The sequence below is a fragment of the Natrix helvetica genome (assembly GCF_964273705.1).
Source record: "Natrix helvetica genome assembly, chromosome: 1".
Classification (NCBI taxonomy): Eukaryota; Metazoa; Chordata; class Lepidosauria; order Squamata; family Natricidae; genus Natrix; species Natrix helvetica.
The window spans coordinates 241,324,685-241,351,945 of NC_138548.1; the positions used below are offsets into that span (position 1 = coordinate 241,324,685).

Here is a 27,261-nt window from a genome sequence, read left to right on the forward strand (position 1 = left end):
GAGTTCTCCTCTTCAGGTCCAGAGTGATGGGATTAAGGCAGGATAATATAAGCCTTTTACTCAATTGACCACATGGCATCTGAGAACTCAACCAAACCTGGATTCAAAACTCAGCCTAGAGGGTTGCCCTTGCACGGGCCCATGGGAGTCGGGCAACCAATCAGAATACATTTCTTACACAGGAACAGGAAACAGATAGGTGGGACAGAACAGATTATAAAAAGCCCTGCAAGCCCTTCTTCACGCTCTTCTCTTCCCTTCTCTTCTTCTCCACCAACATTGAAGCATGTGATCACCTTTTCTGTTTAGGACTCAGGTCATGTGGTCCTGTCCACCATTAAAACCATCTTTCCAAGCAGCCTCCATGTCTCCAGTGTCTTTTTCCCCACTTGGAGCCGAACCCAGAAGGACATTTCTTTCAACATTAGGCTTCCATAGGTTTTAACATCTCAATGGAAGGAAAACAGGCTTTAAAAAAACAGGTAAAAATTTCACTGACTTCGATATTGTTTCTTCTGTATTTGTCAGAGGCCCTTCCTTAGCAGTCTCCCCTGCCAAAAAACGGTTTAAAGTTTAAAAAATGCTGCCTGACTCTGCTTTAAAGCCACCCACAACTTGGGGTCAAACTGAAGGACTATCAGCTGCTATTCCTACCTACTCAGTCCTGAGTCCATGAGATGGTCCATTCCTACTGAAAACTTTTCATGCTAGCTGTGCTTTGTTTTTCTGAAATTCATTTTGTCAAGCATTTTTTAAAAGATCTTTCGTGGTTTCTTGTGCTGAAGTTACCTGTAAGCCTTCCAAAGAATCCAGATTTAGGGGCGCCTAAAACCATGACAAACCAATCAAAATAATCATGGGAATTCTGAGGGGAAAAAGCAGCTCATGATCACCATGCAGTGGTGGGATTCTACAGGTTCGGGCCGAAGATCAGTTGGAAGCGAACCCACGATCAAGTGGGCCTGCCCTTCTGCCCCTGCGCTTTACCTACGTACCTTTATCTTCTCAGCTGAGTCACACGGCCAAGTGGATGGCCGCGCCTCAGCTGTTTTCCTTCCCAAGCGGCAATCCGGAAGCAATCCGCAAAGCATGCTGTCTGCGAACTGCTTGTTAAATCAGTAGGATCCCAGCCCTGTCACCATGTCCTTTTTACTTGTACAGGAAGTCCTCGACTTACAACAGTTCATTTAGTGACTGTTCCAAGTTACAACGGCACTGAAAAGAGTGACTTATGACTATTTTTCATACATGATACTTTCAGGATCCCCGTTGTCACATGATCAAAATTCAGTCCCTTGGCAACTGACTCATATTTATGACGGTTACAGTGTCCTGGGGTCATGTAATCCCCTTTTGCCACTTTCTGACAATCAAAGTCAATGGGGAAGCCAGAGTTACTTAGCAACAGTGTTACCAATTTTAACATTAGCAGTGATTCAACTGTGGCAAGAAAAGTCATAAAATGGAGAAAACTCATTTAACAAAGGTCTCACTTAGCAACAGAAATTTTGGGGTCAGTTGTCATAAGTCGAGGACTACCTGCACTTGCAGATGGCTCATACGAAAGTGGGCGGAGACCCATTCTTTGCACTAAACCTGATTAGTAAGGGGATATGAATATAGAGTATTTTTCATATGTGATGTTGTGAGCACATCCTCTAATTTTAATTTTGTGTGTGGTTGTGGAACACAAAATTAGACAAAAACAAATAGCAAGCTAAGTAGCTAAAGGTGCTTCTTTAGCAAGCAGGGCTGCTGCGCGCAAGCAGCTTAGAGAAAAACGAGGCAATATTCAGCAAAAAAGAAGAGGTTTTTTTTTCAGGGGGTAATTCTATAGCTTGCGCCAAAATCTCTTTTGAATGGAAATCAAGGTGGCAGGTGGTATTTTAGAGTCTACCACAATCTGTGCATATGTCACCTAGAAGAAAGGTAGGCTGCTTTTGTAAAAAAGCATGCTAATGAGTTATTGTGTTTAGAGTCACAGGTATTCAGTTGATTGGACTGATCAGCCAATTGCAGTCCTGCGGTAGTGTTACATTGGTGGTTTCTAGCAGAACCCATTGGCATCAATCCAGAGAGCAGGAATTGATGTAAGCCTAGAAAAAGCTATCCTGCAGAGGCAGCCCCTCTTCAGTTTGGCTTGACGCAATCCTTGCATGATCCTTGCTGCTTCTTCTTCTTCTTTTTTTTTGCCGCCTTTCTCATTATTAAATTGCTTTCTTATTCAGAGCCAGTATTGGGAAGGGAGTAGGCAAGCGTCTGAGGGGGTTCCCTCTGGTTGCTTCTTTTGCAGCAAGAGCACTTGTGGCCTTGCGTCATGTTGTGTTGTGCCAATCCACTTGAGAGTTTGGCCTGGCTCTGCTGCTCCCTGTAGAATAAGCAGGAGACCGAATTACTGGCACAGCAATTGGGGGGAAAGTGACGCGGACGTGCGAATAATATGGTATTTACTTCATTCAATTTTGTTTCAGATGGAGGCCTTGCTTTTGCTTTATGAATTCCAACTGGCTTGTAGATGAGCCAGTTTTAGACTGTTTTACATTCTTATCTGTGGAATGTTTGGGTCCTTAACTTGCCCATAAACTAAAGACATATGGATTTTGTAATCCGCTGATGGCACCTTTCAGCCAGAAATCAGTATAACGACTCCTTGCAGAAATATGGTGGTATAAAATAAATAAATAATGTTACGGTACTTGCAGGACAAAGAATAGATTCAGTAAGGGGAGCATTTTGTTGCTGTTGAAAAGGATTTTGTGCTGGTCTCAGTAGTTCAATCAGCAAATACATCTTTTCCAATCTTTCTGTTTTTTGTATTATACTTTGTACAAATGTAATCCATCTCCAGCCGTTTATCCTCTATTCCACCTCTCATATGAGTGATTCTGTGAACTCTTGAATCTTTGAGAAATGTAACCTTGATTTTAAGTGTCTATCCATTTTGATTCATGTTTTAAATATTGCCTCTTTTATATGTTGAGCAGCTGTTTGTGGCTTTGCCAGGAATGGTATTTGTCTATCAGGGAAAGAGAGTCACTGATGCCCTTAGCAACCACTTCAAAGATCTGGGATCAAAACCAGGAAATGTCAGAGGAATGTGATGGATAGAATAAACATTTCAATGACAAGAGGATTATTTTAGCCGGACTCTTTTTCATGTGACTTCTCTTTATATATACCTGAGTTTCTATAACAAGGAAGCAGTGACAGTTTTCAGTGGATTGTTAACATTAACTGCAGCACAGATGATAATTGTGGTTGATTTCTCATTTTATTAATAGCAAACTAGTATAAAAATTGAGGGACACAGTGGCTCAGTGGCTAAGACGCTGAGCTTGTCGATCAGAAAGGTCGGCAGTTTGGCAGTTCGAATCCCTAGCGCAGCATAATGGAGTGAGCTACCGTTACTTGTCCCAGCTTCTGCCAACTTAGCAGTTCAAAAGCATGAAAAAATGCCAGTAGAAAAATAGGAATCACCTTTGGTGGGACGGTAACAGCGCTTTTAGTCATGCCGGCCACATGACCATGGAGACGTCTTCGGATAGCACTGCCTTTTTGGCTTTGAAACGGATATGAGCACTGCCCCTAGAGTTGGGAACAACTAGCATATACGTGCAAGGGGAACTTTTACTTTTACCTATAAAAATTGATCTTTAATTAAGTCATGGGAGGTCACCAACGTGTCCAGGATTTCTGGACCTTAAAAGGAGAGTCAACAACCTCTCTATTTCCTTCCATCTTTTCCATCCCTCTCTGTTACCTTGGTCTTTTGACTTGGTTTAGTCTTTTCCCACATGGTCTCTTACCCAGCTGACTGTAGTCAGAGATAGTTGCCCTCCAGATGTATTTATTTATTATTTTAGGTCACCCAAAAAAGCCAAAGCTCACTAGGCAGTTTACAATAAAACACAATAAAATGCAATTTGAATATGGATCACAAAACCATAGTGGAAGTTGTTCTTCCTCCTCTTGTTTTTAAGCCCTTCCCACTCCCTGCCTATTTTCCTGAATAAGCCAGTATAATTTATAGCCTTTCCTTAATAGACATGCTTACTAAAGAAAGGAAATGGGGACAAAAAGGAATAAACATCCATATAGAGGGTACATTAAGCCTAGCCTTGCTTTATAAATCCATTATAGTAATATGTGAATACTTCAATCTATCATAAAATGAGGAGTGCTTATGTCAACTCTCTTCGGTTGCTGTTACTTTTGCTATATGGGAGAGGAAAATAATGTGGGACTTTCTGCAGAAATAACCCAAGGGGCCTTCTGACAGCATTCTTCCATCAGAATTTATAGATATGTATGAGAGGATTCAGTGTCCTAATCTGATATGCAGGTGGCACATGGATTCCAACTCTCTTTAAGGGCCTTGTGTGCGGCCCTCCAATGTCCCTTCAAAAATTGCTTCTGAATTGTCATTTTCAAACATGACAAAAGGGGAGGGTATTTGTTCAAATTGTTCTTAAACTTGGCTTTTTTTTCTGGCTATCCCCTCTTTTTGCAATGTAATATTGTGTAAACCTTTCATTGTTGTCATCTGAGGGTTGGAATGTATATTGTAGCACAAATGCAATTTGTGCTTAAGGCACAGATTGGCAAGCTGTGGCTGGTGACAAGATGTAGTACTCCATTTGTGATCCCAGAGTCTTTCTGAATGGGCAAGGTCAATGGTTTGGGGCCTGGTTTTGTGCAATAATTTATTAGTTTATAAATATAACCTGATGCAGTGGTTGCTTTAACCTTTTGGGCACCAGGAACCAATTCAGTGGAGAGGGTTTTTTCCACAGTCCAGAGGGGGCATTATTTCGTGTGCTGCCTGCATCTCGCAGATGGGACTTCACTTGTTTTGCCGGACCCAGTTTCTGGCATATTTCAGGCCGGTACTTGTCTATGGACCAGGGGTTGGGAACCCCTGTTCTAGAAAATGGTTTTCCAACCTTTTGGCTTGCTTGGGACAGATTAGATGAAGAGGAATTGTTTTGGGCTGCATATAAAATATATAATACAGTTAATATATATAAATAACAAACTTCCTTTATTGTTTAATATTTTTATTATCTTGTGGGGCCAAGTACTAGCTATCCAGGACTGCCTGCAGTGGTTAATGTATATAAATAACAAACTTCCTTTATTGTTTAATATTTTTATAATCTTGTGGGACCACAGTACTAACTATCCAGGACTGCCTGCAGTGGTGAGTTCCTAACTGGTTTACTACCAGTTCACTAGGACGGTGTTTTGCGCACGTGCTGCTCGCGTGCGCCCACCACACATTGCTGCGCATGTACAGTTGACTGAAAATAGTTCTGCGTGTGCGCAGAAACATGCCGGCAACATCAGAAGAGACCAGGGAACTGGTTCAGGGGCGTGGCAGGCCTAGGTCGCTGCCGGTTCCAGCAACCCAAGCCACCATACCACTACCGGTTCGGCCAAACCGGTCTAAACCAGTAGGAACCCACCACTGCCTGTGGCCTGTGTGCTAGGGGTTGGACACGCTTGTTCTAGAATAAAAAGAAGAAGCCAAGTAGGTTTCTCCTCAAAATTCTTGTTTGCCTCAGTATCTTGTTTGTCTCAGTGGCTGTGTCTCTTAGCACCAAAATGGGACTTAAAAACCAAACATAGGTGCCAGGCAGAAAAAGTTACTGTCTTAATTTAGGAAGTTGAGAAGACAAAGAAAGATAGAGACTAACATGTTCATTCTTCATAGCAGTACAAATTGCATATCTTTTGTCATCTGAGGTTTTCTTTACCATAGGATAGGGAAATTTATCTAGCCTAATTACCAATATCTCAAGAGGAAGCAAGATAATTTTCATAAAAAGGTCAAAAATAATATGATCAAGGCAAGTTTATTTATATATTCTCTTCATTTCAGTTACTGATTTTGAATTGGATTTACAACGGATTTTTTCAGTGTTCTGTATTAAGGCCTAAGCCATGGAGCGCTTTAAAGGTCATAATTAATACCTTGAATTGCACCCGGAAAACAACCGGCAACCAGTGCAGGCCGCCTAAAAGGGGTGTGACATGGGAGCTCTTCAAGGGCAGCCCCATATAGAGAGCATTGCAGTAGTCCAGGCGAGAAAGGATGAGGGCATGAGTGACTGTGCACAGAGCATCCCGATCCAGGAAGGGGCGCGTACCAGGCGAACCTGGTATTTTAAATTATTTTAAAAGTGTGGAAATTTATTGAATCAGTTATTTTGGCCCCCGTGGGTTTGCTTTGTTTTTTCTTAAATTGCTAGCCTCAATTTTTCTATGCTCATGACTTAGATCCATTGTGAATTTGCATGAGGTATATAATTTATTTAAACAACTGGTCTCAGGCTTTATTTAACCTCAGAATATCCCCTTTCCAGGCATGAAATCTTCTTACCTTCCTATCAGTTCGGAACCGGGAGCGTGCATGCCTTCTGCGCATGCGCAGAGCGTCCTTGATGATGTCTGGGCCAGTGGGTGGAGCCTCCCGCCACCACCACTACCGGTTTGCCTGAACTGGTGTGAACTGGTAGAATACCACCTCTGCCCCTTTCCTCAAAATTTTTTCCTCTGGATATCTTTGTGTAGATCTGGTAATATCCCGTTTTCTCGAAGTGCAAATAAAAGATGTAATATATTATTATTGTCATTTCATGACATTTTTAGACGGCTGATGAACTTAAGTTGTTCTCCATGATTTCCCTTGACCTCTTTATTAAAAGGGTGATGTTTTTTCCTACCTTCTCACACGTCATGTATTAAATTATTTTGCCAGGCTGTTGAAAGAGGTAACTTGTTCATCAGCCCAGTAGATGGCACACTTTTCTTAGCACAACTATGATTGGTGAAAGACGCTGGTATCTACATTAAAATGACAAATATCTGGGGATTGTCCACACCTTCTGCTTTGCTGCAGAAGAATCTAGAATCTAGATGATAGATAGATAGATAGATAGATAGATAGATAGATAGATAGATAGATGATAGATAGATAGATAGATAGATAGATAGATAGATAGATAAATAGATAGATAGATGATAGATAGATAGATGATAGATGATAGATAGATAGATGATAGATAGATAGATAGATAGATAGATAGATAGATAGATAGATAGATAGATAGATGATAGATAGATATAGAGAGAGAATCCTTCAGACCTCAGTCTTGATCTCGCCTAATGATATCCATGATGCTTTTTCCAGTTTGCTTAAGGCCCATCCTTGCCCTCTCTCTGCACATTATCGTGCCTCTCCTCGTAAGTAGCCAGTCTCAATATCTGTGCCTCCTATTTTCTGCAGGAAGACTGCAAGATAAAACTGGCTTCTGATGCTTAAACAAATTTGCTGATCCAAGAGCCTTCTGCAGTGCTGTGGTTGGCTAACATATTCTTCTCTTGGGACATGGCCTCTGATCTCCTGTCCTAGGAGAAAGGATGATTGAGAGAGCCAGAGTGTGTCTGTGCCTTCAAACAGAGGACAATGCAAAATCCCCTGGTTTCCTTTTCTCCCATAGGATACCATAGAAGCTTGGATAATAGATGGTCTAAACATGAAAGCTTTCAAAGCATGATGTATGTGCATTTTAATGGAGACTCATTGCAGGGGGTCTAGAAATTTGCATGTCATCAATTTGCACAGCACAAAATTGGACGGCTGCATCAGATTCCTTTGCTGCTTTCACTGTTTGTGCGTCTAAAAGACACAAGTTTCTAGCCCTTAGGGTTGAGGCAACTGTTTTATTTTAAAGTAAGTAGGAAGCATTTATAATTTCAGTGAAAGGATATGGGATCTTGTTGGGAGGGCATGGCAGATTGTATGGGACTCCATTATTCTTGAGCTACGCTATTTTAGCCTGGCTGGGTGCTGACCTTTTTAGAATTGTGCAGAGGGGTGTTGATAGCATGATGTCATACAACTGAGTGGGGTTGATTTCTCCCCCCAAAAAAGTGTTCTAGACGAATTTTGCATATGTGAAAGTTAAATTTCCTTGGTTTCCTGAAGGAAATTGGTGGAAACTACACGCCCCTCCCATTTGCTGCCAAATCGAAAGAATGTGATCCTGAGGGTTTGCAGGTTGTATGTGGCCTACAGGTTGACAATTCTTGATATGGTTGAGTGAGAGAGAGGGCAATGTTTGTAAGAGGACCTAGAATGCCTCCTTTGGCAGGAATATCTGTGTGTAGAAAACTGACATGCAAGAATTTAGAGGATAAATAACGCAGTTCATCTAATTACTGATATCATTGGAAGGAACCTAATTTAGCATTTGTGGGGTGAGGGACAGGGTGATTAAAGATCCTTGCCCTGTGTTTGTTCCTGTCAGTATTACCAATTTGTCTCATAATCTGCCACAGGCTGTAATGTAAAATCTTGTAAGAAAGTTATGGGTCTATGCCTGAAGAAAAAGAGAATGGTGTTAGCTATTACTTATTTAATAGAAGTATTCGATGGTGCCAGGGCAACTGTTCTTTTTTTGTCATTCAGTTATTCAGTTTATTACATTTGGCTTTGTAACAAAATCTAAATAAGCTATCTTTCCTCTCTATTTGGCAGTTCTGACTCTCATTATTTTCTCTTTCAGAAGAACAGCCAATTCTTTCTTTGTCTATATTAGTTTTGATGTAGTTTCTGTTAAACGGGCGCATATATTTTAAAGACTATTCAAGGCATTTCTGCATAGAGATTTTGCGACGATGGAATTAAATAAGGTCATTCTGCTTTTACCCCAAGTTATTGCCCTAGGATAAAGTACAAATACAAACAAAAATTAAGAAGATTAGAAAGAGAGAGAAAAAAGAAACGAAGTGACTTCTGACAATTTCCAGGGCAATGGGATACGAAAAGTGTTATAGCCTCAATCTTTTGATTTACATTTCTAAATGTTTCAAGCCATTTCTAAAACATCAAAACCATTCTAATCATCAAAGCGTAAAATGAAAATTTCTTTTCTTTTTTTTCAGCTTTTGAGTGCAACACCCAGAAGTGGTTTCCAAGTAGAAACACAACTAGATAAATTCACAAGTCAAGTTGGCTTTGACATATAACTGGAGTCCAATCACACACCCTTTAATTTAATTCACAAGTGTTATATGTAAGCAATTAGGCAGATTCTTCCAGATTCTGGTCTGCCATCTGGGATTTTTTCCCCTTGTTCCCTTTGAACTTCTAGCACTGGGTATCTTTCTCAAAAGAGGCCGTGTACTCCTTTGCTAAGCCTAACATTTTTTAAAAAAACACCCAGAAAGTATAAGCCACAGTAATAGAGAGAGCTGTTTTGAGTGACTTGCTCTGGAACAGCAGCAAAGACTTGAGTGATCTGCTAATTCCGCTGCTGATGGAGATCCCATATCCTCTCTCTGTATCTTATCCAAAATTTCAGGAAGTCTCTTGAGTGGTCCCAGTTTCTGCTGTGCAGGCCTCTGCAGGCCCAGTGAGGTTGATTAATGAAGACAGCTGGCTTAGTTAGTGGTTACTTACAAATGCTGTGGCAAGGAATCACTTAGGAAACAGTTACCTGGGTATTTTACTGATCAGTCCAGGAAGCTCGCTGAAGATTAAATAACCACATGAGAACTAAGTACACTTTAAAGAGAAGACATGGGGAGGGGGGGCATGAAAATGTGATTGTTGGTGTAATATAACCATGTGCTAAGTATTTGTCCCTCCTTGTTATCTGACACAATTTATGAAGGACTATCGTTGCATCCACAGAAAGAATGAAGCTGCATGGTGGTTCTTTTGATGCTTTGAGGGGAAGTGATTGGTGCTACTAGCTGTAGGATATCAGCCTGATTTTTTCATACAGTTGTCCTGATGGATGCACAACCATTTAGAGACTTGGCATTTGAGGGGATCCTGGCCAAAACAAAAAATAAATTATTATATTTAACAGCATCTTTAAGAATTAGTGCCTATCAGTAGGGTTTGGAAGCGGTTAGAGGACAGGAATTTTATTTATTTACCTATTAAGTTTCATTTCTGCTTTTCCTTTGCTCCTACTTCTTCCCGGCAGGATATTTGACCTTGGTTGAACAACAGGGAAGCTGAAGGTATTTTCTATTCCTTTCCCTGCTGGGCTGCAATTAACAGAGGAAATCAGTAAGAAGCCTGGATAAACCCGCAGAGGATTCCACCTTAAGGGTGGAGGAAAAGACAAGTATAAAGAGAAGTTTGGATTATGTACACATCAAGAAAATCGGCTCCAGGCCTGGAATGGCAACAGCTTTAGACCAGCCTAGTACTGAAAGAACTGCATCACGGTGGGAAATATAAATTTGCTGTAAAGCTGCCATTTGTAAATTGGAATAACAATTCAAATTGGGTCAAACTATCATCTGGGCTATTGGCAGGAATCTGTGGGGTGAAGAAATTGTCTCTATTATGGCTTTAAGCCTCTAGTGGGGGTGGAAGCACCTCTTCCTTGTCTCAGCTGCATGGCTTCTCAAATCCATTCAATCAGTCTGTTCCCTTTGAATGATATGATCCCCTCATAATCTTGGAATTTCCGTTGTGTCCTTTCCATGGCATTTCTTCTTCCTCTTTACCCTTGCCTCTGCTCGTGAGTTCTTTGGAAGGGCAGATACTGAAGCTGAAAGACTTTGGCCACCTAATGATAAGCGAGGACTCATTGGAAAAGGCGCTGATGTTGGGAGTGATTGAAGGCAAAAGGAGAAGGCAATATCAGAGCGTGAGATGGTTAGTCAAACTCCAGAAGACATTGGAGGACAGGGGAGCCTGGCGTGCTATGAGGTCATGAAGAATCAGACATGACTTAACAGCTGAAAAACAGCTGCTCGTGAAATTCATTGCCTCAACTTTGTAATGGCTAAACTACCAATAGATTGTTTACCTCTTTTAGTTTATCTGATCTTCCTATTAACATGACTTTATGGACCAAAAAAAGCTAGTCCTTGTTTAACAACAATTCATTGAATGACTGTTCAAAGTTACAACATCACTGAAAAAGTTAGTTACAAATGGCCCTCACACTTACAACTGTCACAACATGTCCATAGTCACATGATTGCGATCCAGGTACTTGGCAACTGACTTGCACTTATGACTGTTGCAGCATTCTGCAGGCACACAATCACCATTTGTGACATTCCCATTTGGCTTCTGACAAGCAAGGTCATTGAGGAAGTTGGCAGAAGTTTGCAACTCATGGTCACATACCTCACTTAACAACCATGGCAAAAAAAAATCAGGTGCAGTCACATGATATCTCACTTAACAACCACATAACAATGAATTTTCTGATCCTACTGTGGTTGTAAATTGAGGACTTACTTGTACTGACCAATAGCAATATTTATCAGTGCCCTTGCCTTATGTATCCTTATGCATATTTTGGCCCTTTTTACATTTTCTTAATTAATAAATAATCAGACTTACAAAAATATCCTGGCCGATCCTTTAGACTCAATTCCTATTTTCAGGATGAATGGCTGTCTTCTAAGCCTTCAATTGTAACATAATTTTCTGTGCTACTTCAGTTCATTTAAAAAAAAAAAAAAAACCTCCTTTCACAATGCAGAATCTACTTACTTATCTCCTTCAATTTCTCTGCTGCCTTATTCCCAAAGGGATATTTGACTCAAAATCTCCACTCTTGCCCTATCGCCACAATATCTTTAGACAGAATAAGCCATCCTCCAGATGCAATTAAGGATGATGGGAAATGTAAGCAATACATATTGGGGGGTGGGGAGGGGTGGAGAACATTGCTTTGGGCAAGGCTGACCTAACCTGGGGTGTTTGGAATTACTGGCATTGTAGGAAGTGCATTCTACATTAAGAGATTAAGAAGAGAACCTCAGTCTTGTAGTGCTTGTAACTGTAAGCAAAAACTGGCTTGTTCCCTGAATCCAGCTTTTGAAATCCCAACAGCATCCTGCATTCCTCATTTTTATTCCTCTTTCTGCTTGGGAAACACTGAGTGTCTTATTCTAGTAGGCTTGAACAGGAATGCCAATCTCTTTGGATGGCATTGGCTGAGTAAGTGATGGGAGTCTCTGCAGAATTGGCCTTAGTGCCGTTGCTTTAATTTGCCAGGCAAAAGACCTTTTGAGAGATTCGCTGCTAAATGCCAAGCATCTCCAAACAAAATGGATCTTCAGGGATTTCCAGTGACTTGGGTTTCTGATGGCTTGATTGTAATTAGCATAATGAGCGTTGACTTTCACTTTTGCATGGAGGAATGGGGAGAAGGGCAGCGGAGGGGGGGGGGGGGAAAGCCTAGCAAAATGACCCATTGATTCTTTTTTAAAAAAAATAAAAATAAACACTACTAAAAAGCTCTCCTTTTCCAGACTTGTCCAGCTGGAAGGTAAACATTTGTCTTCATGCTGCACTAAGAAATCACATTTTCCATCTGTAGGATTGGGGAGGGTGGGAGTTTATACACATCCCCTGATTGATTAACAAATGTAAAAACCGCCTTTCTCTCCTGAACATAAAGATATATCATTGGGCTTTTGCAATACTTGCCTTGTTTTAAAAGAAAAGCCAGGTTCATGCCCAGGCTTTCCCCTCAATGGTTAGCTGTGTTAAGCTGCTTAGGGCAGTGTGAGCGTGTTTATTCATAAGTATGAAATGACCAAACCTGTCGCCATGAAACAACTGTACCACAGAAATGTTCAGAAAATCCTTTCTATGGATTTACCAAAATATACCTTACCTGTTTAGGTAATATTTTCATTCTCAATCTCCCCCCCCCCTCTTTCCTCTGACACAAAGCAGCATCTATATTCGTGTACAGTGAGTTATACAGAGTTTATACGTCAGCATATATTCTCCCCTTACTAGAGAGATTGCCAGGGAGGGCAAATAATTTTTATGTAGGCTTTCTCCTCCAGGACTCAAACCTGTCTACCACGCATGCAGTGGCAAAATTCTGTGTTGCTGCAATGTCCACAAGAAAAAAAATTGGTTACAGAATTATAACTGTCAACTTGTACCAATTTTTGGGAGATATCTCTAATAATTTTTGGAACATATTAAATTTACTCACATAGTTATCGGCTTTTCACCCACGTAAACAAGGGAGTGATCCTAACAGTTTGAGAACATGTATTTTCTTAACAGGGATGTTATTCACTATTAATGTCAGTACTATTTTTTTTAATATATTGTAAAAAGTGATGTTTACTGTGATCGTAATAAAGATATATTGTATTATATTCTATTACCTCTATCTATCTATCTATCTATCTATCTATCTATCTATCTATCTATCTATCTATCTATCTATCTATCTATATGACTGAATAAAACAGATTAAATGATCATTTCTCAACAGATCAATACTTTCAGTCTTAGCTTCTTTTTTGTAGCAAGCTGTTGCTTTTCACTGAGTACATTATGGAACTTGTGGTTTAGGGTGGTGATGTTTCAATTTAGAGGACCCTTAAGCTGTTAATAATTGCTAAAAATATGTAGTGTGTAGCATGGATTAAGCAAAGTGACTGCTTTGCTTCCGTCTGGGTGTATGTTCCTGCTGGACCACAAGAAGGTATCTTTAGAAGATAGGGAAGAAAGATGTGCAATGTCATTTCAGGATTCTGTTATATTAGTAGAAGTTGTCCATATTTTTTTGAAAAATCCAATAATAAGGATGTCTCGCTTTGTTTAGAAGTAACTTGATATATATCCTCATAGAAGTAAATGCTACATTCCATTTCTTCCATATGGAAGAGTGTCCTTAAGTCGGTGACATCCAAATGTGTTGGACTACAGAACCTCTCATATCAAACCAGCATCAGAGGTTTTTTTGACTGCAAGTAATAGGCGATGTAGTCCAAAATTTTGGGAAGGGGGTGGTCAGGACAGAGAAGGTGCTGAAGGTTTCTGTGTAGTGTGACCATTGAAATAACCCAATAGATGGGGGGGGGACCCCCTTCCCCCTGGTTAAGTGGTTCCCTGTAAAATTTCTCTTTCGTGTTGTTTCCCTGCCTCCTCTCATTTTTTTAATCTAGAGAGAAATTAGGATGCCACAACAGCTGCTTCTGTTCCTCCCCCTCCTTCCCCTTCCTTATTTTGAACAACTGTGTCATTATGCTTGGCCAGAGTTGCAGTAGGCGCCCTCTTTTCATAAAATAAGACAGAGATTCTAGACTCTCTAGTCTTCTTGTTATAGTCTGCCATGAAAGACCTGTGCCACCCAAAATGGAGAGCTGCAGTTATTGTGGGTGTAGGTGTGCTTGAAGCAAGAACCTTGAAAAGCTTAAACCAGGGTCAGAATACCAAGGATCATGACACTTGTGTCATCCCCAAAAGGAGAACCTTCTGGTTCCTGGTCTATGCCTGCGTGTGTACATATGCAATTTTTGATCAAGCGATTAAGGTTAGATGCAAAGTGCTTAATATAGCACCTTGGAACCAAAAATGACTCTCGTGGCTTGAAATTTCAAAGTACTTATATTTTCTATGCCCATCCCCCCCCCCTTAGTTTGATGAGGAGCAGATGCCAATGCAAACAAAACATAAACAGTCTTAAGCAGATGACAGAAGATCTCTGCCATCTACTTTATAAAAGAAAAAGGAGTCAACGATTGAGAAATCTTTTGCTCTGATGGGGGCTGTTGAAGCCACGTTCTAATGTAAGGTAGAAATTACTTGTAAGCATATTTTCTTTTTGCACCGTCTTTGTGCATAGCTAGGCGGATTTGTCCATCACAAGTGTCTTCCCAATTTAGTCCCCAGCGATCTCTGCGGCCCGTGATTGGCAGGCTGCTGTCAAGGTAGAAGTTGTGCCTGAGTGGTAGGAAGGAGCAGAACAAATGCCAGAGGACAGCTCTGGCTCCCTTGAGGGAGGGGAGCTATAAAGGTGAAAGAAACGCAATTACAGAAGCTTTTCTAGCCCAGAAAGTTAATTAGCTACTTAAATAGTGTTTAGTGCCACTGGCTAGGGGGAAATGGTCACGGTGTGTGTGTGTGTGTGTGTTTGTGCAGGAGGGAGGGGGGGCTAATCTCTGCTGGCCTTCTTGAGCTTCAATGCTTCTTCAGAAGAAAGGCATGCATTTGGTTAGTGTTAGGAGAAGAGACAGGAATAGAAATCAATGCATCACTGTTTGCCCCTCTTCTTCTTTCTAGGGATCCCAGATGCTGAAAATGTTACAGGAAAAGAAAAGCTTTTGCATGCAAAAAGGTTGTCCAACCATCTCTAAAGTGGAATCGGTATGCTCCATCCCATAATTGGCCGTGTGCTGCCCTCCCAAGCTCTGTTTTCGCTAGCAGAGGGTTGCAGGAGACCGTCACAGCCAAAAACAGAGCTCGGGAACCTGTTTTCGCTGGCAGAAGCACTGTGGGCCAGTCCTTCATTGTTTCCAGGGCGGCCCTGTGGACCTTGGGCCTTGAGTTTGAAACCCCTGCTCTAAAAGATCAGCTGGAAAAGTAGTCTAAAGCAGCGGTCCCCAATCTTTCTGGCACCAGGGACGGGTTTCATGGAAGACAGTTTTTTCATTTCTGTGTGTGTGTGTGTGTGTCTGTTGCGTACAACTTAGATCCCATGTATGTGCAGATGAAGGTTGCTTGCTCGCCAGTTGCTCGCGCAGCCTGGTTCCTAACAGGCCACAGACCAGTAGCGGTCTGCAGACCAGGAGTAGGGGATCCCTTGTCTAAAGGTTAATAAGTCATGAAAAGGATGAATTAGCTTAGTTTACCTTATTTTGTTGATTGGAGTGATTGGAAATGTTTGAAATCATTAACATTCCGATTGCATTTGTAGGTATGCTTGGTTCCTTTTAGTTTTGTTCCTTAACTGTTTTGCTTAAAAACAAACAAACACTGAAACATCTCTGTGTTATCTGGGTATTATAGTTATAGAATTTTCCTCGTCTTCCTTTCCTCCTTTCTTTGTTTGTGGCACTTTCAAAATCCCAGAAAGGGCAGCAGATCTGCATAGGATCTGCAGCCAATCATAATGTTTATTTTGGCTGAACAAATAGGCAGAGTACATGAAAGTTGTGTACTCTTGTTCTAATGAGTTAGCAGCAGTAAGAGCATCATGACCTGGATTACCATAGCAAATCCTTTTCATTGTCAAAAAGGGTGAGGTGTAGGAATGTCCAACATGGTGCCAGGCAGAATTTAAATACAGTACTTTATTCCGAGTGTACATAGAACTATATTGTGCAGTCTTTTTCTGAATGTGTGTCATAATAGGAACAAGTTCTCGATTATGTGGATATAAGTAGTGCATATCAACAAATGGGTCATGATGAGCTTTGCTGGTGAGTGATGACATGGGAGGGCATTGTTATATGTGGTAGGTTTCTCTGTTTTAATTTTATAAGCCAGTGATGGCGAACCTTTTTGGCATTGAGTGCTGAAAAGGGAGTGCGCGCATGTGCGCTCGTCAGGGATGTTTCCCGGAAGAGAAGCTGCCAAGTGGGTATGCGCGTGCTGGGAAATGAACTTCCAGATTCCGGCACGTGCATTTGCACCAGCCAGTTTGTCTTCTGGTTACCGGCATGCATGCCCATGTGGCAATCAGCTGGCCAGCGCGCATAATGGAAACCGGAAGACCAGCTCTTCTGCTTTCTGGCACTGCCACAAAAACAGCTGATCATTGTGTGCACATGCATGTCAGAAACCTGGATGGGGAACCGGCGACGCTGTGCATGTCAGCCGACATGGCTCCGCGTGCCACTTCGGGCATGCGTGCCTTAGGTTCACCATCATGGTTATAAGCCATCCAGTCACTTGTGTAAGGTTATTTATTTATTTTTATTTAAATATATTGGTTACCCAACTCCAGTGGACTTATGAGTGGTTATAGCAATCAATCAATCAAACAAACAAACAGATAATCTCTAGAGCAGAGGTTCGATGACCCCTTTATGACTTGTGGACTTCAACTCCCAGGATTCCTGAGCCAGCCATTTCTAGCTCATGAATTCTGGGAGTTGAAGTCTGCAAGTCATAAAAGGGCTGTCGTTCCTGACCCCTGCTCTAAGAGGGTCCTCAGCTAGTAAGCAGCTTCTGAATGATTCAAGAGTCATTTTGAATTCTTCATAAAATACAACTGACTTAATTGGATTAGCAAGGTGAATGGCAGGTATTGCATGTACTGTTCTTTTTTTTAAACATTTTTACATTTTCTATGTATCATAGGTCAGCAGGTTTTTCAGATAGCAGGAACCTCATTTAATATTGTTGCCATTATTCTGGCATTCAAATACTGTCAGCTCCTTATGGCAGCATGATCATTAGTTTGCCAAGGCTGTCTGCTAGAAATTGCTCTTATTATTATTTTATTACTATATTTTAAATTTTATATTTTATTTATTTATTTTATTTATTTTATTTATTTTATTTATTTTATTTATTTTATTTATTATTTTATTTATTTTATTTATTTTATTTATTTTATTTATTTTATATTTTTTCCCCAGAAGAAACAGTAATGCAATGCAAGTGAGCCTGTAAATTAACCAAGATTAACACATTTTCAAATAGAGTCAAGAAATCTTTCATTGATCTGCTTGACAATAATAGAATTTCAGTATTTCCATTGCTAAGCAAGGTGGCTGTTAATTGAATCACGTCTGATTTTTTTTTGCCATGGTTGTTTAGTGAATCCCCTAATAAAGGACCGGTCATAAGTCACTTTTTTCAGTGCTGTTGTAACTTTTGAACAGTCACTAAACGAATCCTTGTTAAGTTGAGAACTACCTGTATTCTGGCCCGCTTTTATGTAATACTGTTATTGTAAAGATGACATTGTATGCCAGCTCTAGGAAAGAAGTATTATACCTTTTCAAACTCCATAGTGCCATAATTCTTGGCCATTTATTCCAGCCTGAGGAATATAAGGAAGGAATTTTATGCCATGCAATAATGTTTCTCACAAAACTTCAGCAGAGAGTGATTTCATTTATCTGCAGCTCGAGAGGCCTATCCCAGGTCTTTGCAGGGAGAAAAATGCTGTTTGTAGACTAAATATAAATAGTAGTATTTAGATATAGTGTAGTCACGACGCAGCATCACCATATGTACTTGAATTACTGTATAATGCTAGATTTATCTGTCACTAGACAACCTGTGACAGGTCATCATTTCAAGAGAGATTTCCTTACCTAATCAGAGTATCAGAATGATCACAGATGGGCAAAAAAGCAGTGGGAACAGGAGCAACTTCCATTTTCCTGCCAGCTTCCCCACTGAGTTGAGGGAAACTGGCAGAGAGCATCAGAAATTTCCCTCGCTCCCTGTCAGTTGCTCATTATGTTCCTCAGTCCCTTCCTTTCCTTTCCCTTTCCAGCTAAGTGGCGGCAGCTGGGTGGGGAAGTGAGCAAAGCACTGCAAGACTGGCTGGTAAATTGTCACAGAATTTTTGAAAATGAAAATCACATGACTTCAGCAGCCAGTACCACTGAAGAATCCACAGCTTCCCCATATTTCATTCCCTCGGGAATCATGGGTCATGGATTTTGATCACCTTCTGAAAGTTAGCCCACTGAGATACAAGCTGTCCTCAACTTATGGCCACAATTGAGCCCCAAATTTACGTTGTTAAGTGAGATATTTGTTACGCGAGTACGACCTTTCTAGCCACACTTGTTATAGTGAATCATTGTAATTGTTAAATTAGTAACATAATTATTAAGTGAATCTGGCTTCCCTATTGACTTTGCTTGTCAGACAGTCGCAAAAATTGTGCACATGACCCCGGGACTCTGCTATGGCCATAAATAGGAATCAACTGCCACGCATACAAATTTTAATCACATGACCATGGGGATGCTGTGGCGGTCGCAAGTGTGGGGAAATGGTCACAAGTCACTTTTTTCAGACCCATTGTAAAACTTTGAAAACAGTCACTAAATGAACTGTTGTAAGTCTAGGGTTACCTGTACTTCCTTCAAAAATTGTAGCCCTATGATGTACCATTTCACCCACTTAAACCTTATGGCAACGAGAGTTTTGGTAGTAGAGCATGTAGATAGATTTCTGCTTTTGTCCACCTGATCGTAGTGCTGTGAGGTTCAGGTAAGTTTAGGAGTAGAGGAAGCTCCTTCTATAGAACAGAAGGTCATGAGTTCTGTCCTGGTTATGGGGTAAGGGAAGTGTCAGTGGTGGGATTCAGCCAGTGGTGAAATTCAAATATTTTTACTACCGGTTCTGTGGGCATGGCAGGGGAAGGATACTGCAAAATTTCCATACCTACCCCACTCTGGGACCAGCCAGAGGTAGCATTTGCCAAGTCTCCGAACTACTCAAAATTTCCACTACCGGTTCTCCAGAACCTGCTGGATTTTGCCCCTGGATTCAGCCAGTTCGCACCACTCCTGGACAACCGGTTGTTAACTTTCTGAGCAGTTAGGTGAACTGGTTAAATTGTTTGATTCCCACCACTGGGCAACATCATCAGTGGCCCCTAAAATCAAGAGCCCAAAGTCTGCCAGAAATAAGAGCGTGTCACTTAAAGTCCAAGTTAGCTTAATTTTAATGAGAAGAGCTCGCATTTGGGGACATTGGGCATCAATTGCTGTGTCTAATATCGCGGCTGTACTGTGGAGCTGTGTATGCAGAGTCTGGTTTCAGGCTGCAGTGGTGAACTTGGTCGTCTCCCAAGGGCTCTGGGAACAATGCGGTCTTCCAGCTGACTATGGAGAATGCCTAAAGGACCCCAAGTGCTGGGGAATGCTAAAAATAAGGCTCTTCCAATGGCCTCATGTGGCCCCTGCTCAGGGAGCATTGTTGTCAGGTTAGGAAGGTTCACACTGGCATGCTGAGTGTGTGATTTCTTCAGCATTCAGCACCTGCATTGTTCAATAAGCGGATTAGAAAACATTGCATAAACTGACCTTTCAGGGAGCTGCTTTTATATTTTCTCCTTCCCTTGTTTTGCAAACCATCATTTTGCAAGAGAGCCCTTTCAGATTGCTCAAATAGATTGGCCTTTTCCAGATCCTGGAGGTCACAGTTTCAGATTCACTGATTTCCCAGAGCACTACTGGTTTTCTTGGGGGTTTTTTCAGGAAAAGGACTGGCATTTCACAGGGGAGGGGAATGGACAGATTTCTGAAACTTAACTTTCTGCTTTGTTTTGTAGCTACAGCTGCAGAACTTCGTTCTTAAATCATTTTTGTACCCTTCTCCTTGTTCATTCCAGTCTCTTCTGTTTTGTTAACTGTAGCAGCATTTCTTGTGCCCCAAATACGATATGGTAGCCCCAAGAGAAATTGGCCTTCTGGTATTTTAAATTGCTACCACAAGGAGTAGCCAAAAGTATTTCCTGAATTGCATCTTTCAGGGACAGACAAAAGCTAGAAGCTTTTCCGATTCTTAAAATGGCTTCTCAAAAGGTCGACATGTCCCAGATTTTCATAGAGTTAAACTAGAAAGACGTTGAGAAGTAGATTGTTTTCCTCTTCCTTTCTAAAAGGCATAGAGACAGTGGGACATTTGTGAGTTGCAGTAGTTGTTGCTGTTCTTTCAGAAACCCGATGAAAATCAATGCAGGCCACACATAAACAGGGTTGCTGCTATATTCCTTGGTAAAAGTGAATGCAAATTCTCTGGCAGCTTAGCATCTGCTGACATAATTAAGACAATTGAACAATAATGGCTGTTCAGGAATTCTTTGTGTGCTTCACAAAGCTTTTGATAGGAAGAGAATGTGGTAAGAAATGCTTAAATAAGCAAGTGTGCAGGTATATTTTCCAGATATCTTGCCTGATGCAAAAATAGGAATAAACACAATGTGACAACTTGGTGTGTATGTGTGTGTTGTTGTCTGGGAAAGTAGCTTAAGAACTGTTGAGCATAATTCATTGATTTACTAAATTTATATAGCTACCTGTCACACAACATGTGACTCTGGGTGATGTACAATAAGGGCACAAAAAAAGGAAATATTAAACAATTCTGGTTGTCACACAGAGACAGTTGTTTACATTGGAATTGGCATTTTTATTTGCCTATCAAGGTCTTCCCAAAGACCTGGGATAGGTAGATATTGTTGTTTGATGCACTTTAAAGTACGGTTGCGATTCCAAATAAAGCTGCTTTTTACGATTGACAAATGGTGATTTTGTCAAGGCCAGTAGTACTCAAGTGATGTTCCAGTGATTTGGGGATTGCACCCAAGGCACATTCAACTATTGGTACTATGTTCGCTTTCTTTTGTCATAGTCGTTCTACTTCTATTTGCAGGTCTTTGTATTTTGTAATTTTTTTCAGTTCTTTCACTTCTATACTGCTGTGTCTAGATACTACAATATCCACTGTCCAGACTTTTTTTATCTTATCAAAAGTTGTTAAGTCTGGGGAATTATGCAGCACATGCTTGTTTAGTTGAATTCTAAAATCCCAGAGCTCTTTGGCATCTTAATTTTATATTACTTTGTCTATTTTGTGGTCCCACTAATAGTACCTCCTTATAGGCAATAGTATTTCTTGCAGATATATCCCATACATTGTTACTATTTTGTCATATTATTGTTTGAAGTCAGTCTGGGCTATCTTCTTTATGGTTCAGGTAGGATAATTTTGTTTCCAAATTTCTAGGGGCATTTTTTCATGTGAGTAGATATATATATGTGTGTGTGTGTGTGTGTGTAACTGCATGCATGCATGTTCCTGGGTGAATTTAGGTTGAAGTTACTAGCCAGGATAATAGAACAGGTGTTGTAGCACCTGGATTTCCCCCATTCACCTTTCAACTGTACCACTGCTTCTTGCAAATCTGCCTCATACCACCTCCTTTTTTTGTCCATTTCTACATTTGGTGCAGAGACCCATGTGAAAGCCACATGACTCGCTCAACCAGTTCCAGTTCAAGCCTTGATCCCAGTTCCCAGTTCCAGGAGAATAATGGGCAGGTCCAGGCCTCCAGATGGGATGAGCAACAGAAGGTCTTTGCCTTGGAACAGATCTGTGGGGTCTTCAGAGTTGACTTGGGACAGATGAGATCTCTTCGCCTTTTTTTCAGGTAAGATTTGACTATGTCCAGACATGACAGGCATTGTCTTGTTACCTAGTGACATGTGATATCACAACAAAACCAGAATGAGTTTTCATTCTTGGCTTTTCTTTTTGAGAACGTTGCTTAAAAAGATTTCATGCTGCCACATGGGTCAAAACCAATGTCGTGGTTCCTTGGAGTGATGATATTATCTATACTCAGCTGCTGACTTTCCGACCACGTTTACACTATGTTCTTGTGTATTTTGAATAAGACTGGTCTGGGTTGCAAAATTGTGTGCAAATATTGTTTATTTGTATGTCTCTACTGATGGCTGATTTGTCTGAATGCACAAGAAAATAACTTTCTGATCATTTTTCTAAATAATATATAATCTGTGCCTTTTTAAATTTTAGAGGGATGTGGTGGCTCAGTGGCTAAGACACTGAGAATCCCTAGCACCACATAACGGAGTGAACTCCCGTTACTTGTCCCAGCTTCTGCCGACCTAGCAGTCCAAAAGCACGTAAAAAATGCAAGTAGAAAAATAGGGACCACCTTTGGTGGGAAGGTAACAGCGTTCCGTGCGCCTTCGGTGTTTAGTCATGCTGGCCACATGACCACAGATATGTCTTCAGACAGCGCTGGCTCTTCGGCTTTGAAACAGAGATGAGCACCGCCCCCTAGAGTCGGGAACGACTAGCACAGAGGTGGGTTGCTGCTCCCATCTACCTGCCTGGATGCTTATGCGCAGAAGCGTTAAAAGCACACGCAGGAACGTGCCCAAACTGGTAGTAAAAAAATTGGCAACCCACTTCTGGACTAGCACCTATGTGCGAGGGGAACCTTTACCTTTATCTTATTTTAAATTTAGGATGGTTTTTGCCATGCTTCTCTTAACATGTCCTCCCAGTTATGCTGAACAAAAGCCCCCCAAATTCTTCAGGTTCAAAGAGATAATTTTTGAAATTGTAGTTCAATGCATCAGAGGGTGCCAAATGGGCACGATTATTTTGTATGGGCTGTCCGGTAAGTGATAGGCCATATACGTAGCTGTTGCTTAATGAGCATGGCTGAGAATTGGGAACAATACAATCCATTCTGTTTCCAAGCTATGGGATTAGTTTCTTGCCTGTCTACAGGTTTTGGTGGTGTCTTTGCCCTAAATATTTCATATAGATTCATAGCACTGTCCCCTCATCCTTTCTCTGTCATCCTTTTCCCATTTTACTTTGATCTCTAGTGACGATGCGTTTGAGTAGATAAGGTTGACATGGTCCAGGCAAGCCATGTAAACCATCCCCTGCCCTTCTCTGAAGCAAATGGGCAGTTAAAAAGTGTGAAATGCAAACAAACCAACAAAGAAGACAGGTCCATAACAACCAGAACCAATGCAATCTATAAGAGAGAAAGTGAAGTCTTTTCATTTAAAAGTGGGGTGAACTGAAAACTTTACCTGTTTATTATTTCCAGGTAATTAACAGTATTGGTGTGCAAGTTTCATGAAACAAATATGAAGACGTTTTTCATACTGCAGGATTCTTCTGCTGTTCTTTACCGCATATCCACATAAAGTTCAGATTTGAATATATATATATATATATATGTAAATAATAATATACATAATATATATATATAATTATGTAAACTTGAAAATTACAGTTTGGAACTATCAAGCAAGCTAATTTTTCCAGTAGAGTGGAGGGAGGGGTCACTGAAGGGTTATTACAGCCTGATTGGTCAATTTGACTGAGAGAAAACTTCTTAGCCTTCGGCTTCTCCCGTTGGCTCCCAGTTTCCTCTCAGTCAAGAAGGTCCAAAAGACGTATTTTTGGTTCCCAGTGCGACTGTGAGTAATTGAGGTGATCAAATTGGCAATTCTAAATTGAGAAAATTATTGATAGAGAAGAACATCAGAGCTGTGCCCAACAGACAACCCTTCGCTGTCTCAGATAGGCAGGGAGAGCAACGAGGAGCGTCCTCCTTTCTCTAAATTCCCTCCCTGCTGGGCTTTCTCCTTCCCCGGCTGATTCCTGGGGCCTCGGGCGTGCCGGGTGGATCGCAGCTCGCAGACTCTCCCCCCGCCGACCCTTCTATCAAGCCGCAGCGCCGGCGGCCTATTTGCCGTGCGTGAAGACCGGCGATTCCCTAAATTCGGCTGCGCCGCCTCTCCCGGGTCAGCGGAGCTCTCGGCGGCGGCGCGAGCGAAGACCGGAGCGCCAGCGGCTCTTGCCGGGCGTGAAGACCGGCACGAATCTCGCCCCTGACAAAGAGCTTTGAATTCGGGTCGGCTGGCTTTCAAATTGCGAGGGGAGACAAGCGGCGGCACGCGCGCCATTTTAGCGGCCGCCTGAAGAGACATTAAATTGAGCGGCGGCCATTTTGAACACGTGGCGGCACTTACGGGCCTCACTCAAAACCACAGACACTCGCAGGCCCAATCTGAACGTTCTCACCAGTGTGGGGCCTAGCAACTGCAAGGAGCTCAATCTACATCTGAAGCCTCTGACACGTGAGTGGGGCGATGGCAGCGCGTTCTGAGGGAGCTCAAACGGCAACAGCCCAGACCCAAGAGGACAAGTCAGGCCCCACTGCCCCAGCCGGGCCTCGAGTTCCCAGGCCTACTGCGGAGAATCGCCCCTCCAGAGCCCTACAAAGGGATGAGCTTAGGCGTTCCAGGGCAATCGAGAAAGCGATTGAGAGGGCAGAAAGGAAGAAGGTCAGGGATCCCAATCCTAGATCCAGATCCCCCAGACCTGAGGCTCCTAGTCATTCCCCTCCTGTCAACAGGGGATTCAGCCCTTCTTCTCCCTCTTCCTCTTCTTCCAGATCTGTTAGGAGTGAGGGACGGGGGCCCTCTCCCCCACCCCCAACTTCCCCTGGGACAGGGGGCTTGGATAGGAATGATCCTTTAGAGGGCCCCTCTGCAGGCCCCTCCCGGGGTAGGAGGTCCCACAGGGATTCGATTCCCCATGACTACGATTCTGATTATGACGAGGAGGATCTAGAACACCTCCCTGAAAATCTAAAAAGGTTAATTTCTGCAGCCATTTCCAGGGGAATAGCTCAAAGAGACAGACCTTCCCGGCATAATAGGATTACTCCATTCAGCAGGGCCAGGTCTAGGAATTCTTCCCCCTCCCTCATGAGCGAGGTCTCCTCTAGGGGGGAGGCCAGTCGTCAAGACGACTGGGGTTTCTCTGAGGAAGAGGATGCGGCCTCTGATCAGCCCACTTCTTCTAATTTATTCATCCAGGCCATGTTTAAGCCCCTACTGAAGAAGGCTAGGAGAACCACCAAGGTGGGCACAGGGGACCCCACAGTTCCCCCGCCCAGGGATCCAGACATGGTGATGTTCTCAAACACGGCCACTAACAAAGAGGAGATCCCTGCTCCTCCTCTGTTCTTGGAGGTGGCCACCAGTCAGTGGGCCCGACCTTCAAATTTTTCCCCTCCTGGCAGCAATGATAGGCGGGCTTATAATATGGAGAAGGCTTTCTTACAGGCAATCCAACTTCCGGCTATAGATCAACCCATAGCTGCCCTGGTCTCATCCTCCCCGGTGGTCTCCGGGGATGCTGCGGACAAACTCAAGCCGGAGGATAAGAGGGCGGAGCTTACCCTGCGGAAAAATTATAAGGCTTCCGCTTGGGCAATGCGGGCGGCGGCTGCCGCCTCGTATTTTAATCGCACAACAGTGATGTGGCTCCGCCAACTCCAGGATCGTATCCCGATCCAGGATGATCGCATCCATCAGGATTTGACCAAAATTATGGCGGCCTGCCAGTATTCGGCCGACGCGACCTTGGATGCCATGCGTTTTGGCTCCAGCGCCTTGGCCACCTCTGTGGCCTCACGCCGGCTCCTTTGGCTTAGAAATTGGCAGATCGATAATAAAGCCAAATGGGATTTGATAGCTGCCCCCTTCACGGGTCCCAATTTGTTTGGGTCTGCCCTAGACCCAATTCTAGTGGAGAATAAGGACAAGAAAAAGGTAATGCCTACCTCCACTAAGAAGTCCGAGACGCGCAGTCACCCATATCGCAGGCCTTCTTTCAGAAGCTATGACAGGGACCAGGAGCCCCGTTTCCAGCAGTACAGGCAGGATAGGCCATACAATAGACAAGGCTTCCAAGACCGCTCCAGATACCAGTCTCAGTCCAAGCGGCCCTTTCGCGGGGGGGCGGCCGCCCCTTCCGCAGAGGGAAATGACTCAAATCCGAGTCATCCCATAGGCGGCCGCCTGGCGTTATACGCGGACAAGTGGGACCAGATTACATCAGACGGTTGGGTCCGGGCAACCATTCGCCACGGCCTAAGGTTAGAGTTCCTCTCCTATCCCCCGAGGCGCTTCAAAGTTTTCTCCCCATCCCGGGATCCGGAACGCCGTCGTCTCATGGACCTCGCCGTTTCACACCTTCTGGAAATCAGAGCGGTGGAGGTTGTTCCGGAACCGGAGAGGGGGCGGGGCTACTATTCAAATCTATTTGTAGTTCCGAAGGCCTCGGGGGGTTGGAGGGCGATTCTCGACCTGAAGCGCCTGAATCAGTATCTAGTTTACAGGCGCTTCAAGATGGCCTCCCTAAAGTCCATCTTGCAGGGCATTCAAAAGGGGGATTACATGGCCTCGATAGACCTGACGGAGGCCTACCTACACATCCCCATCCTTCGGTCTCACCGTCAATTTCTGAGATTTTCCCACAAAGGCAGACACTATCAGTACCGGGCCCTGCCATTCGGCCTGGCCTCGGCCCCTCGGACGTTCACCAAGGTCCTGGCGGCACTGGCCGCTTACCTGAGATCCATCCCAGTCAGGCTCCAGTGTTACCTGGACGACGTCCTAGTGCAAGCAGGGTCTCTTCCCAGGGCCAAGGCAGACCTCCAGCTGACCATCCAATGGCTCCAGACACTAGGTTTCTCAGTGAATTTCCCCAAGAGCCATCTATCCCCATCCAGACAGATTCTGCATCTAGGGACAGTGATAGATTCCCAGTCGGGGTGGGTCCGCCTGTCCCCAGACCGCTTAGCCAGTCTGACGCAGTTGATCATGTCAATCAGGACAAAAAGGTCCGTTTCCACCCTGACCTTATCACGACTCCTGGGGAAGATGGTATCCTGCATAGGGATAGTCCCCTGGGCCCGCCTGCATCTGCGCCCCCTTCAGTGGGCCTTAATACCAGCCCAAAGGAGAATGTTGAGCAACTCTCTACGACCGCTTCGCTTAACGTCGGAAGTGAGACGCTCGCTCAAGTGGTGGATGTCCCCAGCATTGCGACAGGGGGCCTCTATTTGGGAGCCGGAGAGAGTACAAGTCACGACGGACGCGAGCCTTTACGGCTGGGGGGCCGTGATGGGGTCC

General features: G+C 42.9%; 1 protein-coding gene across 3 annotated transcripts in view; it reads left to right on the plus strand.

Annotated features, from left to right (window-relative positions):
- TBC1D16 (TBC1 domain family member 16) overlaps window positions 1-27,261 on the plus strand; it is an 88,953-nt gene that overhangs the window by 37,633 nt on the left and 24,059 nt on the right. For all 3 annotated transcript variants that reach the window (XM_081940010.1, XM_081940012.1, XM_081940011.1), the window contains exon 4: window positions 21,732-21,929. In XM_081940010.1, coding sequence (XP_081796136.1) covers window positions 21,732-21,929 — 198 coding nt within the window. The remainder of the gene's footprint in view (window positions 1-21,731; window positions 21,930-27,261) is intronic.